The sequence below is a fragment of the Stegostoma tigrinum genome, chromosome 21, assembly GCF_030684315.1.
Source record: "Stegostoma tigrinum isolate sSteTig4 chromosome 21, sSteTig4.hap1, whole genome shotgun sequence".
NCBI lineage: Eukaryota > Metazoa > Chordata > Chondrichthyes > Orectolobiformes > Stegostomatidae > Stegostoma > Stegostoma tigrinum.
The window spans coordinates 46,626,297-46,641,314 of NC_081374.1; the positions used below are offsets into that span (position 1 = coordinate 46,626,297).

Sequence of the window (15,018 nt, forward strand, 5' to 3'; positions counted from 1 at the left end):
CATGGGTGGAATGTTGGCTTTTCTGATGGTCTGGGCTGTGCACACCACCTTCTGTAGTTTCCTGGGCAGAATAGTTGCCACACCAGGCCGTTATGACCCCAGGTACTGTGCTTTCAATGGTGCATCTGTAGAAGTTGGTGAGGATCCTAATGGACATGCCAAATTTCCTGAGCCACCTGAGGGAAAGGAGTTGTTGTGCCTTTTTGACTGTCGCATTTATATGGGGCATCCAGGACAGGTTGTCGGTTGTCATCACTCCGAGGGACTTGCTGCTCTTCACTCTCTCAGGTCCATTGACGTCGACGGGGGTGTGTTCCCATCCTTTCTTTCTGAAGTCGATGATCAGTTCTTCAGTTTTGCTGACGTTGAGAGACAGGTTGTTTTCTTTACACCATGTCCCCAAGCACTCTATCTCGATTGTGTATTTTGCCTCGATGTTGTTAGATATCTGTCCCACTATGATGGTATTGTGAGCAAACTTGTCAGTGCCTTTTATTCAGAATTTGGCAACACACTCGTAGGTGTTCAGGGAGTACAGTAGGGGGCTGTGTATGCATCCTTCAGGGGGCTGTAGTGTTGAGCATTATTGTGGAGGAGGTGCAGTTACCTATTCTCACTGATTGTGGCCTATGGGTCAGAAAGCTCAGGATCAAGCAGCAGAGGAGGGAATCAAAACCAAGGTTGCACAGTTTTCAGATCAGTCAGGAACACCATAACCTACAAGTTCCCCTCCAAGCCCCTCACCATCCTGACTTGGAAATACATCCATTACACACTCCCCTCTAGCCCCACCACACCTGGCACTTTCACCTGCAACTGTAGGAAATGCTACACTTGTCCCCACACCTCCTTCCTCACTCCCATCCCAGGGCCCAAGAAGACTTTCCACATCAAGCAGATGTTCACCTGCACATCTGCCAATGTGGTATACTGCATCTGCTGTATCCATTGTGGGTTCCTCTACATCAGGGGAACCAAGCGGAGGCTTGGGGACCACTTTGCAGAACACCTACGCTCGGTTCACAGTAAACAACTGCACCTCCCAGTCGTGAGCCATTTCAACTGCCCCTCCCATTCCTTAGACGACATGTCCATCCTGGGCCTCCTGCAGTGCCACAATGATGCCGCCCGAAGGTTGCAGGAACAGTAACTCATATCCCGCTTGGGAACCCTGCAGCCCAATGGTATCAATGTGGACTTCACAAGCTTCAAAATCTCCCCTCCCCCCACTGCATCCCAAAACCAGCCCAGCTCATCCCCACCTCTCTAACCTGTTCTTCCTCTCACCTATCCCCTCCTCCCACCTCAAGCCGCACCTCCATTTTCTACCTACTAGCCTCATCCCCACCCCTGACCTGTCCATCCTCCCCGGACTGACCTATCCCCTCCCTACCTCCCCACCCATACTCTCCTCTCCACCTATCTTCTCCTCTATCCATCTTCGGTCCACCTCCCCACTCCCTATTTATTTCAGAAACCCATTCCCCTCCCCCTCCCCCATTTCTGTTGAAGGGTCTAGGCCTGAAACGTCAGCTTTTGTGCTCCTCTGATGCTGCTTGGCCTATTGTGTTCATCCAGCTCCACACCTTGTTATCTCAGTTTCTCCAGCATCTGTGGTTCCTGTTATTAGATTAGATTAGATTCCCTACAGTGTGGAAACAGGCCCTTTGGCCCAACAAGTCCACACTGCCCCTTGAGGCATCCCACCCAGACCCATCCCCCTTTAACCCACACACCCCTGAACACTATGGGCACTTTAGCATGGCCAATCCACCTAGCCTGCACATCTTTGGACTGTGGGAGGGAACTGGAGCACCCGGAGGAAACACACACAGACACGGGGACAATGTGCAAACTCCACACAGACACCCAACTGTCTGGAACTACACCATCGTTGGAAGCAGTAGCAGGTCAGCTGGAGCTGCAGGGGCGGGGCAAGAAGCGCTTACCAAGGCAACAGGGGGCGGGGAGAGAACACCTGTCGGACGGGGCGGATGACGGCAGTCACGTGGCAGGGGCAGGACTGGATGTGGTTGCCGGAGCAACCGGGGGCGGAGCGAGAGGCGGTCGCTAAAGCGACAGGGGGCGGGGCGAGAGCCGGTTGCTCAATGCAGCAGGGGGCGGGAAGAGAGGTGTCGCTCCATCAGCAGAGGGGCGGAGCGAGAGCTGGTTGCTAAAGCGACAGGGGTGGGGCAGGTTGCGGTAGTTGCGTCGACGGTCACCGTGAATGGGAAGATGAAGGACCCGGTGGGCTTTCTCCGGCGACAGCAGGAGGCCGATAATGGGGATGGGGCTGAACGGTGGCAGCGGATGGAGAGCTTTTACAATAGGAGGTACCGGGCCGGTCAGCAGATAGCCCTTACCTGGCCCTGTCACCAGGGTATGGGCCGTGGGCCTGAGCTGCTGGACTCTCCCTGAGTCATCGTGATTTGGGGACCCGGGGAGCTTTCCTCAGTTACTGTGTTACAGGCGGGAAGGAGTGTATTCCCACTCTCGTTACGACCCATTCTCCCGCTGCACCCACACCTCACCCCCCCCCAACACATCAAACCATCCTTCACATCAACCTCCGCCCAGCTAAACCACCCCCCCCGCCACTCAACCTTGCTCCCTCACTCCCTTCCCAATTAAACACACCTCCGTCCCTCATCTCTTCACCTCGCCCCCCGCATTCCTCCGACATCCCCCTCCCCCACGGCCCCTGGCCTCCTCTCCCCTTCCCTCCCCCCTTCCATTGCTTCCCCCGTCCCGTCTTACCTCCCCATCCTCCCAATCCGTTGCACCTTCATCCTGAGCCCTCTTCTCCCTTTCCCCCCCCCCCATACCCCTGAATTAATTAGAAGGGTTAGATATTGTCCCATCAGTCTGCAAAATTGAACAAAGCCTTTACTGAGTTTACTTCCTTGAAGATTAATGTTCTCCTCTGCCTTCGATCCAGGCTCTGGCATCAGCTCACAGTGGAACTTCTGGAGTTCACACTGATTCCATGCTTCCCATCTGGGGATAATCTGTTGCAGGTAGGATTGTCAGGATTTAAGGCTTTCAGGCATTGACTTTATGCATTCCATTGGTGGTTTAGCCTGATGTTTCATCCACATTGTTCACCCATTCATCACCCCACTATAACAGAGTTGAGGACTTAAGTGTGAAGTCTGAAGTGGAGTGACACGTTTGGATCTGCAATTGCAAAGCATTAGACGGTTGTAGTGTTTCACCATAATCAAGAAGAATATTACAGACTCAGGAAAGCTGAAATTAAAAGCAGAAACTGCTGGGAATGCTTCACAGCTCTGGTAATATTTTGTGCAGAGAAATATAGGTAAAATTTCAGGTCATCAGTTGAAAGATTATTGATTTGAAAAGGTTTCCAGTTTCCACAATTTTGTGTAACCTGTGAGCATTTTACCCTCTCAAAATTAGCCAGAGCCACTTTATATCTTGTTCTGCTGTGTCCAGCCCATGTTTTGTCTTGCTTTGAAATCATTTAATCCATTCTACTCCTATTCATGTATTAGGTCTTGATGCCCAAAACCCAGTACATAAAATTCTCATTCTTATGTTTTGAACCCTTTCGTGGCTCTGTCTCCCCCCAATTTTGGAACCTTTCCCAATCCAACAAGCTGAGCAGCCATTTTTCACCAATATTGTGCTGACATTTGCTCGATTACATGAAATATTGATAAACTGTGAAACAAAGACTTTAAATTTTATAGATGTGTTAAGGCTACAGTGCTTGGCTTTGAATGTTTTCCCTCTTCCCACTGCAGAAAGTGTCAGGTTTCATACAGAATTTCTTGGGTTCCGCCACCCGCAGGCCTATCTGTTGAAACAAACTGATTTATCTGCTTGTGATGTCTCCCCGGCATGTTGTATAAACAAAACCGTCTGGTGTGTGTATCTTCTACATTATTGATCTGGAGGTGATGATGCTTAAAATAGATGGTTTGGTTTCTTCATAAATCTAGAATTGCTGGAATTTATTTTGTGCTTGATACATATTTGATCAAGTGATCATCTGGTCATATCATATAAACGGCTTGAAAAAATCTCCCAAATGGTTCCCAAACACATGAGGACAGCACAGAAACAGCCCCTTTGGTCCAACTCATCCATGCTGACCAGATATCCTAAATTAATCTAGTCCCATTTACCAGCATTTGGCCCATATCTCTCTACTCTGTTCCTGCTCATAAACACATCCAGATGCCTTTTAAATGTTGTAATTGTACCAGCCTCCACCACTTCCTCTGGCAGCTCATTCCATACATGCACCACCCTCTGTGTGGAAAAAGTTACCTGTTAGGTTCCTTTTAAATATTGTCCCTTTCAACTTAAGCCCAGGCCCTCTAGTTTTAGACTCCCCTGCCTAGGGAAGAAAAAGCCTTGGCTATTCATATATGAATGTCCCTCATGATTTTACCAACTTCTATAAGGTCACCCCTCAACCTCTGACGCTCCAGGGAAAATAGCCCCAGCCTATTCAGCCTCTCTGCAACACAGGATCTCCAACCATGGAAAATTCCTTCTAAATCTTTTCTGAACCCTTTGAAGTTTCACAATATCTTTCCTATAGCAGGGAGACCAGGAGCTGAACACTATATTCCAAAAGTGGTTTGACCAGAGTCTTGTACAGCCACAACACAAGGCTTTGTAAGCAAGCTGCTGGGTCCACTAGCAACGGTGGACTGATAAGTGGAGCAGAACCAGCATGTAGGACTTGGCCTCAACTTTCTATCTTTCCTATGATCCTGTGGCTGATTGAATTGAATCAGGCTTCATACCTTGATGCATTGCTGGCATTCTAGGTAACTGTGGCAAGCTGTCCTCCCTGTTCCTCATTTATTTATCTGAAGCTTTTGACTGGTTGACCATATCATTTGGTGAATCACTTGCAGTAGTTTCTGTTTCTGTATCCACACCATCAGTCTGATGGAGGCGACAGCCTACTGATATTATTGCTGGACTGTAAACCCAGTGACCCACATAATGTTCGAGGAACCCAGGTTAGAATCCCATGATGACAGATGCTGGAATTTGAATTCAGTGGAAAAAAATCTCTTAAAAGTCTATTGATGACTGTGAATCCATTGTCGATTATCAGGAAAAACCCATCTGGTTCACTCTTGTCCTTTAGGAAAGGAAACTGCCATCCTTGCCTAGTCTGGCCTACATGTGATTCCAGGCTGCAGCAATGTGGTTGACTCTGAACTGTCCTCTAGGTAGTTAGAGATGAGCAATAAACACTGCCTGGCCAGCAAAGTTCTTGCTCCATGAATGAATTTTTTTTTAAATATCCAGAGGATCTATCTTTGCACCCCTTTTGTTTTGCATCCACATGTGCTCCTTCAGTAACATCATCCAGAAACATAGGGTCATACAGCACAGAAATAGACCCTTTGGTCTAATCAGCTGACCATGATCTCAAACTAAACTATCCAATCTTCCTGCTCCTGGCCCATATCCTTCCTATTCATTACTTATCCTGATGCCTTTTAAGCGTTGTAATTGTAGCCGTGCCCACCACTTCCTGTGGAAGTTCATTCCACACACTAACCACCCTCCTCTTCTTAAAAAAAAATTGCCCCTCATGTCTTTCTTTTTAAATTTCTCTCTTCTCACCTTAAAAATGTGCCCCCTAGTATTGAAATCCCCCATCCTAGGGAAAAGACAACTACCATTAGCTTCATCTATACCCCTCATTGTTTATAAACTTGTAAATGTTGCCTCATAACCTCCTACACTCCAGTGATAAAGGTCCCAGCCTATCCGGGCTTTCTGAATACTTAAACTTTTCATACCTGGCAACATCTTGGCAAATCCCCTCTGAATCCTCTCCAGCTTAATAATATCCTTCCAATAATTGGGTGACCAGAACTGGAAATAGATTCCAGACATGATCGCAGATTTCATATATAATATGTATGTGTGACTTGACCTCACTGTACCTCTACTTGTCTGACGTTTGGTAGGGAATAAGGATCTATTTCCACCCAGCTGAATCTCAAAAAGACATTTTAAAAATTGTTTTTCAGGATGGAGATATATAGTTAGTGGTATGCCATAAAAATCAGTCTGAGGCCTTCAATTATTTACCATTTATATTAGTGACTTGGAAGAAAGGACAGAGTTTAAGGCACACAGATTTGTTCGCAATACAAAAATACTTGGGACGACACGTTGTGATGAGGCTACAATGAATTTCTAAGGGGATAGCAATAGGTTGAGTGATTGAACAAGAATTTGGCAGATGGGCCTTTAATGTAGGAAAGTATGAGGTAATGCACTTTAGTAGGAAGAATCAAAAAGTAGTCTATTATTTAAATGGAGAGAATCTCCAAAGAGAGTGCAGTGCAGAGGGATCTGCACAAATTTCTTGTGCATGAAACACACAGTTAACTTGCAGGTGCAGCAAGTAATTAACAGGGCAAATGTTGACGTATATTACCACAGGGTTGGAGTTTAAAGATGGGAAATCTTGTTATAACTGTACAGGGTGTTGCTGAGGGGACACCTGGAGTACTGTGTACAATTTTGGTCCCCATATTATTATTTTAAAAATAGACTGACATTGGAGGCTGTTCAAAAGAGATTCAGTCTGCTGATTCATGGAATGAAGGGTTGACTGATCAAGAGTATCTAACCAGGTTAGATTTTTTATTCGTGAGAGTTTAGAAGAATGAAGGGTGATGTTATTGAAACACACAAGATTCTAAGGGGGCTTAACAGGGTCGATGTTGAAATGATGTTTCCACTAGTGGGGGAGTCTTACACTAAGGGACATGATTACACAATAAGGGGACACTCGTTGTAAAGCTGAAACAAGAAGGAATTTCTTCTCCCAGACAGTAGAGGATGGCTAGAAGATCATCAAGTATTTAAAGAAGAGGTCATTGGATTTTTGAAAGATCAACAAATTGATGGCTGTGCTGAGCTGGCACAAAAGAGGAGTTGAGGTCTGGGTGGTTGAATGGCTTGTCGGCTTGAGAGGTGAAATGGCCTATTCCTGCCCTTATTTCTTCTGTTCTTATGTTCAAACTTTCCCACAAAATAATAACATGCATTTATAATGGAAATGTATCTCCAGACATAACCCTGCCTTTACTAATTTTTTTTTTACAGTTGTATGAACACTTCATAAGTGACTTCGAACACAGGTAAGCATTTGACATTGGAGACCTGGGGCACAGTTGCAGAAAAGTCAGATTTAGCTAGCTCCAGAGCAAATTATCTGTTTTTCTAAGGCTTCTGAAAATGAGCTGAGTTTGGAGTCTGCACTCCTGACTAGAAGCATGAAACCATGCTGACCTGAAAGTGTCAAGTAGTGTGGTGCATTGTTAGAGTGGGTGCTTATAAACTAGCCTTTGGTATTTTCCTTAGTTTAAGATGTTAGCGGGAGTGGAATGACTTTTGGAATCAATGAAAGAAGTGCACCAAGGGCATTATGAATATGGCAACTCTCATATGATATTTTTATTACAACTCAAAATGAAAACAAAAAATACTGGAAGTGCTTAGGGAGACATTGGAAGAGGAGAAAGATAAGTTAATGTTTTGGATTCATTCTCCATTTGTAAGGCGCATTTCTGTAATTAATGTTTTCTCATTCAGAATAAACCCATTGTCTTTGGTGGAAATCATTCTTCGTGTGGTTCGACAGATGAGTGGTATGTTTCTTAACTCCATTTTGGTGTATCTGTTTGTCCTGATGGTTTGTATTTTACCTTGTCAAACTCTCATTTGTGTTGTGTCCTGTATTTTCAAGATATGTAATCATAAAGTAAATGTTTACGACTGATGTGCTTGAAGTCGATACCATTGAAGTTGTCACGATGCATTTGCACTGCAACCTTTTGTTGCTGCTTCCCTCTTAACCCTTCGTTCTCTACTCCCTTTGTACTCTGTTCCCTTCAGTGCCCACTCTCTGTCCCATTGTCCACCCTCCTTGCTGTCCTATTGCCCTGTGGTGGAAAACAATGGACTTTGCTGTATCAGTGATTTTATAGTTTGCCCTTGGACTTTAATGAAATCAGATCACAGTGGCTATCTTTTTGATCAAGAAATATAACCTTTTAACATGTGATGAGTGCGCTCCATTACCGCCACTTTGGTTGTGATGGCCTAGTGGTATTATTGTTGGACTGTTAATTGAGAGACCCAGGTTTGAACCCTGTGATGGCAAGTGGTGAAATTTGAATTCAACAAAAATTTGCAGTTTGTAGGTTAATTATAACCATGAAACTGTTGTCAATTGTCAGAAAAACCGATCTGGCTCATTATTGTCCTTTTAGGGAAGGAAATCTGCCATCCTAACCTGGTCCAGTCTACCAGGTTAGATGTATAAAATTATGAGCGGCATAAATCGAATAGACAGGAAGGAACTTTCCTCTTGGTGGAGGAATCAGTGACCAGGGGCATAGATTTAAAGTAAAGGACTAGAGGAGATATGAGGGAAAAACTTGCTATGCACAAGTGGTTTCAGCATTTCCCATATTACAGTAGCACAGCGAGCTCCCACAAGTAGCACTGTGAAATTGACTAGATAATCCATTTGTAAATTGAAGGATAATTATAGGCCAGGTAGCATACTGCTGCTACTCCACAATATCGTGCTGTAAGATCATTCTTGGCCTTTTTAAGAAGGGCGGTGAGTTCTCCGTTTACGTTTTTATTTGAAAGATGGCACCCGAATGTTACAGAATTCTTTCAGCACTACATTAGCCTAAATTATATAATCCATCTATGGAATGGGGCTTAAAACGATGACTGACTGTCTGAATCACAAGTGAAACGTTCATCATGGAGGCATGCCTGACGCTCTTGTTTTGGGAGATGACTTGATCAGGCTCAATTCCCAACTGAAAAGCCTTCCTACATAATTTATGCCTTATGTTGATAAACCCCCATCTTCTCCCCCGCCCCCGGCAACTTCTGAAGGTTGTCAGCAACTGCAGAAGTGTGCATCAGCAAAACCCAGCATTCCACCAGTGATGAATGGTTGCAAGGTTAATGTAGACTAGCAGGATTCAAATCATCTGTCAAATGGTGTTACATCGTCTTAGTGTAAAATAGCCTTTCTGGCACTCATCGCAGTTATAGGTTCAATAAATCATTGAATCATTGTTTTGTGCAAAATGCCATCACCTTGGAATGAGAGTTACAATGGTAGAAGCTCAAAGAAAAGGTTTTAATTTTGGGAGATTTGCACCTTGACTTTGTTTTTGTATTTTGTTTTTCTCAGATGCACAAATGGCTTTAAATCTACTTGAAAAGACATGGGAGAAGGTAAGGTGAAAAAGGAAGCATTAAACTGTTTTAGCGCTTCAGTGTGGAACTTATACTGTATCTCTCAGCCTCTACTTGCATTTCGGGGAAGAAAAGGAGGATGTTGACAAACAATAAGACAAGATGTTGGTGACGGTCCTCACTGGTAATATGACCGAATCCTTTGAGATCAAGATTGGTGTCAAGCAGGAATGAGTCGTCACCACCACCAAACCCTGCCACCCTTTTCTCTAGCCATATGGGTAGGATGCCTGAGTTCCAATTGTCAGAGCATGTCATCTTTGGGTGCTGTCCTTGAAATAAACAAACTAGAAGAAAATGAAATACCTCAAAGACACCCTGAAGTCTTCCTTCAAGCAGTGGAACATAGATATCAACGTGTGGGAGATCTTTGTTCGGAAGAAGGCAACTCCGGACGTTCCTGGATGAAAGGAGACAATTCTTTGAGAACCTCCATTGCCAGGAGGAAGTGTTGAAAATAAACCAGGAAAAGGAATACCAGCACTCTCGAGCCCAGTGACCAATTCCATCTCCCAGAGACACCTGCCAAGTATGTGGGTGGAAATGAGGCTCTCAGGTCATCAGCTACACAAGGACCTAATGACCAGTAACACAGAATTTATTGAGTAGACCATTATACTTGTTAACAAGTTATTAACAACAGCCATGACTTGCATCTCATAAGCTTTCAGAATGCATTGATGTGTGGAATGCTTGGTGAGAGAAAGAAGTACTGCCGATGCTGGAAGTCTGAAATTTAAACTGCTGGACGCATTCTGGTCATGCAGTAGTTTTGGAGAGTGAAACAAAGCTGCAGTTTAGGCCTGACTTTTGTCAGAACTGGACAAAGTTAGAAATGTAACAAGTTTTAAGCAGATTAATCAACATAAAGGCCTCCATTAGGGTAGAAGACAGGAGAAATTAAATGGCAAAAGAGTTGGTGGTGGGTGTCAAAGGAAAAGGTAATGGGACAAACGAAGAAACCAATGCATAGTTATATTTGGATGCAATTCCACAAACAGGTTCTGGATCAGGGTGGGATATGGTTCCAAAGAGACTGTGTGGATTGGTTATGCTCTGATAGGACCTGGCATCGGGCTTGGATATGATTCTACAGAGACTGATTGTGTGTTACTTTTGAGACAGGTTCCACAAGGATAACAAACCAGCAGAAACAGAACTGCTAAGACATCTGTGGGCAGGGCTAGGCAGGCAGATTAATTTAGGAAATGGATGACTGAGCAAATGAAGATGAGAATAAGAGGGTACCATCTGCTCAGGGTTTCGAGTAAGAATTGCACAGTTGAAGAACAGATCTCTTGTATACCTCCCACAACTCAAACTGGAAGAATGAGATGTAATGACGAGTGTATGAACTTTGCGTATTGAACTAAACTTTGAGTGACACAAGTGATGTCCGTTACCTTCCTGTTAAAAATTTTTATTGATTTAAAAACAGAGCATGCACATATATCAGGTTGATTTAACAGTAGAAAACAGACTTGGAGTAAAACCGCCTCGGAGAGATCCTAAGGCTACCTGTGTGAATTGTTCCAGATACTGATTACAGCCTTTTGTCTTTTATCTGACAGGTGAAAGGTGATGATGAAGCCATGATTCTTTGTAGAACTGCCATTGCTGCTATTAAAATCAAAATTGGGGACCTCCAGGAAACTAAGGTAATAAAAGACCAAAATTCCATAGCATGTGTATAGAGAGAGAAGCAGCGATAATCTTGAAAAGAGTAAAAAGTGCACCATTTGAATGCGATATGATCTAGCTTTTGAGAAGATTTGTAGCTGGGGTCATGGATGAGGTTGCAGACTTGCTCGTCGAGCTGGTGTTTTTGATTGCGGAGGTTGTATCATCCTACTAGATAACATCAGCTTCAAACCTAGGCGCATAAATAACAGGTGGATCAGAACCCCAACGCTTCACCGCAGGCATACTGACAATGTTACCTGGCAAGGTGATGAAGCGTCTGCAATCAAACACATCAGCTTGGTGAGCAAGTCTGCAACCTCAGACATTACCTAGCTTTCCAATATGCAGTATCTAATGAAAGTACTGGTTGTGAATGGAAAAGGACAGTCCGAAGAAAGGTAAACAAAGTGGGTCATTTGCTTTAAAGATAAGTGTGGAGCTGGAGGAACATAGCAGGCCAGGCAACATCAGAGGAGCAGGAAAGCTGACGTTTCAGATTGGGACCCTTCTTCAGAAATGGAGGAGGGGGAGAGGGTCTGAAATATAGAGATGGGGATGTCGGGCTGGGAAAGATAGGTGGGATGGTGATAGGTGAGCGCAGGTCGGCAGTTGTGGGGATTGGTGAGTGAGGTGGGAGGAGCAGATGGGTGGGAGAGAAGATGGACAGGTCAAGGAGGCGGGGATGAGAGGGTGGGTTGGTCATGGGATGAGGCTGGGGGTGGGACGATGTTGAAGCTAGTAATGTCCACATTGAGACCGCTTCAGAGATAGTAAGAACTGTAAATGCTGGAGAATCTGAGATAACACGGTGTAGAGCTGGATGGACACAGCAGAAAGGTCTAGGCCCGAAATGTCAGCTTTCCTGCTCCTATGATGCTGCTTGGCCTGCTGTGTTCATCCACCTTTACTCCGTGTTATCCACATTGAGACCATTGGGTTGTAAGCTCCCAAGGCGGAATATGAGGTGCTGCTCCTCCAGTTTTCACATCACTGTGCTCTGTCTGCTATTGCATTCCCTGAAAAAGAAAAATAGCCACCAGCAGAAAAGCTTAATATCTCTGCTTGGACATGAAAAGGCAGAGTGAAATATCTGCTTCCTGCAACTATTTCGCATTGAAGACAAACCAAAATACATTTTAAATTATTGTTAAACTTAGCATTTTTAAAGTAGTTTCTGTTTTCCCTGTCCCAATGAAGATGATCAAACAATTAGTTTTCCTTCAAATATGTCAGTTTGTACTTCAAATCATTAACAATTTAAGAAATTTGAAACGGCAAATTTTATGTTGGAACCTGCGCTGAAGATTTCCACACCATTTCTCATAAACAGGATTGAACTACTGTCACAATAGAAAGTCATGTTTTAATTCACCTTAATTTCAATAAAACACAGTAGAATAACAAAGCTCACTAAAAGAAAACTAAACTGTCATTTTACCTATTCTTTCTTAAGCACATTTTTCAAATAATTGTTATAAAACTGAAGCAAATGTTACCTAACATTAGAAATGAGGACCACAAGAATTTTAAATTCCGTTTTGAAATAGTTCATCCTTCTTTTCGAACCAGTTTATAACTTCTGATATTTGCTGCTTAACTTGTATTGACAAAATGTGTGTAACTAAGACAACATATCATCAGTTTAATCTACAGAAAATAATTGCAGCTTTTTTAACCACTGGTTTCTAGTTTGTTTCAACCAAACATGAAACTAACCTTTTTGTGAAGTGGTGGATTTCGAAATTGCACATTTAGTCAAAATAGGATGTAAATCAAAAAATGAAAGAAATACACTTAACAATTACATTTGCTTAATTTTGAGCAACTAATATTCCCAAGTATAGAGCCTTGGGGAAAAATTGGAGTTTGTTTCCTTTATGTGGGGATAATGAGCTGTTGTTTGTCTTTTATATAAATGATTTGGATGAGAATTTAGGAGGCATGGTTAGTAAGTTTGAGGATGACATCAATATTTATGGTATAACAGACAGTGGAAAAGGTTATCTAAGATTACGAGGAGATCTTGATCAATAGGGCTAATGGGCTGAGGACTGGCAAATGGAGTTTAATTTGGATAAATGTGAGGTTTTGCATTTTGGTAAAATGAACAAGGGTAGAACTTCTACAGCTAATAGTAGAACCTGGGTAGTGTTGTCGAGCAGAAACCCCTAAGGATTCAAGTACACAGTTCTTTGAAAGTTGCATCACAGAGTGGTTAAGGTGGTGTTTAGTATGCTTGTCTTCATTGCTCAGATCGTTGAGTATAGGACTTGAGATGTCATGTTGATGCTGTGTATGACATTGACGAGGCCACTTTTGGACTACTGTGTACAGTTCTGGTTACCCTGCCATAGGAAGGATATTATTAAATTGGAGACGGTTCAGAAAAGACTTACAAGGATGTTGCTGACGCTGGAGGGCTTGGGAATTATAAGGAGAGGCTGGGGAGATTGGGATTTCTTTCACTGGAGTGTAAGAAGTTGAGAGGTTTATAAAGAGGTTATGGAGGCTTATAAAATCATGAAGAGCTTAGAGGTGAAATGCAAAGGTCTTTTCCCTAAAGTAAGGGAGCTCAAAACTAGGGGGCATATCTTTAAGGCGAGAGGAGAAAGATTTAAGAGACCTGAGGGGCAACTTTTTCTCACACAGGGCAGTTCGTATGTGGAATGAACTGCCAGAGATAGATGCAGGTACAGTTACAACATTTAAGAGATTTGGACAGATACGTGAATAGGAATGATTTAGAGAAAAATTCTCCAAACATACACAAGTGGGACTAGTTTAGTTTCAGAAACTTTGTCAGCTTGGGCGAGTCATGCTAAAGGGCCTGTTTCCATGCTGTGATTTTTGACCTTGCAGATCACATCTGCCTGTATACTTCCAACATCCAAGACAAGTCAGAGTTATAGAGCTGTATGCCATGGAAACAGATCCTTTGGTCTAACTTTTCCATGCTGACCATCCTAAATTAATCTCGTCCCATTTGCCCACATTCAGTCCATATCCCTCTAAACCCTTCCTATTCATATACCCTTCCTGATGCCTTTTAAATGTTGTAACTGTACCAGCCTCCACCACTTCCTCTGGCAGCTCATTCCAAGCACATACCACCTTCTGTGTGGAAAAAGTTGCCCCTTAGGTCCCTTTAAATCTTTCCTCTCTCATCTTAAGCCCATGTCCTGTAGTTTTGGATTGCCCAAAGGATTTGAACAACCACTAGACTTTTGAAAGGGAGACTTGCATATGGAAAAAAAAATTGATCCTTCTCATAGATTCATGGCCCAGAAATTTCCATGAATTCTTTCAAACTTTCATACAAACTTTGTTTCTTTGTTTTCAACTTTTTGGAGTGTTATCTCAACTGCTTCTTTATATTTGTAACAGCTGCACTAATGCTCCCGCTCCAGCTCTGGCTTCTTGCTCACTTCCTTTCCTCCTCCCTCACTCTCTCTCACAGGTATAGGCGAGATCCCAGCATTGTCACTTAGTGTGACTTTTCTTATTTTCCCCCCCACCCTTGTCAATTTTAAACTGCTGTTGGTCTGGCGCTGTGCCATTTTTGTTATTCTTAGGTGACATGTAGGACATACAAACAAGAAACATGTGTAGACCACTCAGTCCTTCAAACCTGCTCCAAAAATAAGAAGATCTGGTCTTTGATCAGATTTTAATTTCGACCTAATATTCCTGCACATCCCTCAGATTCTTTCAACCCTTTGGTAATCCAGAATCTGTCTACCTCTGCCTTAAAAATATTTATAAATTCTACATCCACTCCTTTTGAGGAGGTGAGTTCCAAAGACACTCAGCTCTCAAAGAGAAAAGGAAGGTTTCCTCTCTTTTTAAATGGGCGTCTGATTATTTTTAAGTCATGACCCTAGTTTTAGATTGCTCTATTACTTATTCCCCAGGTTTCTTTTCTGTAGAACTAACACTTACTTTGTTAACTCTCTTTCTTTTAAATCTAAAACAAGTTTCTATCTTTTTATATTTTTGGCTGACTTTTTCTTGTCTTCTGTGGTTCCCTCGAGA

At 43.2% G+C, this 15,018-nt stretch overlaps 1 protein-coding gene across 1 annotated transcript in view; it reads left to right on the forward strand.

Moving 5' to 3' along the window:
- Positions 1-2,133: 2,133 nt before the first annotated feature.
- The window catches only part of LOC125462838 (26S proteasome non-ATPase regulatory subunit 13-like), a 39,111-nt gene continuing 26,226 nt past the window's right edge, over positions 2,134-15,018 (forward strand). The window contains exons 1-6 of the mRNA XM_048553267.2: positions 2,134-2,333; positions 2,939-3,017; positions 7,120-7,154; positions 7,609-7,664; positions 9,239-9,282; positions 10,875-10,961. Coding sequence (XP_048409224.1) covers positions 2,236-2,333; positions 2,939-3,017; positions 7,120-7,154; positions 7,609-7,664; positions 9,239-9,282; positions 10,875-10,961 — 399 coding nt within the window. The 5' untranslated portion in view covers positions 2,134-2,235. The remainder of the gene's footprint in view (positions 2,334-2,938; positions 3,018-7,119; positions 7,155-7,608; positions 7,665-9,238; positions 9,283-10,874; positions 10,962-15,018) is intronic.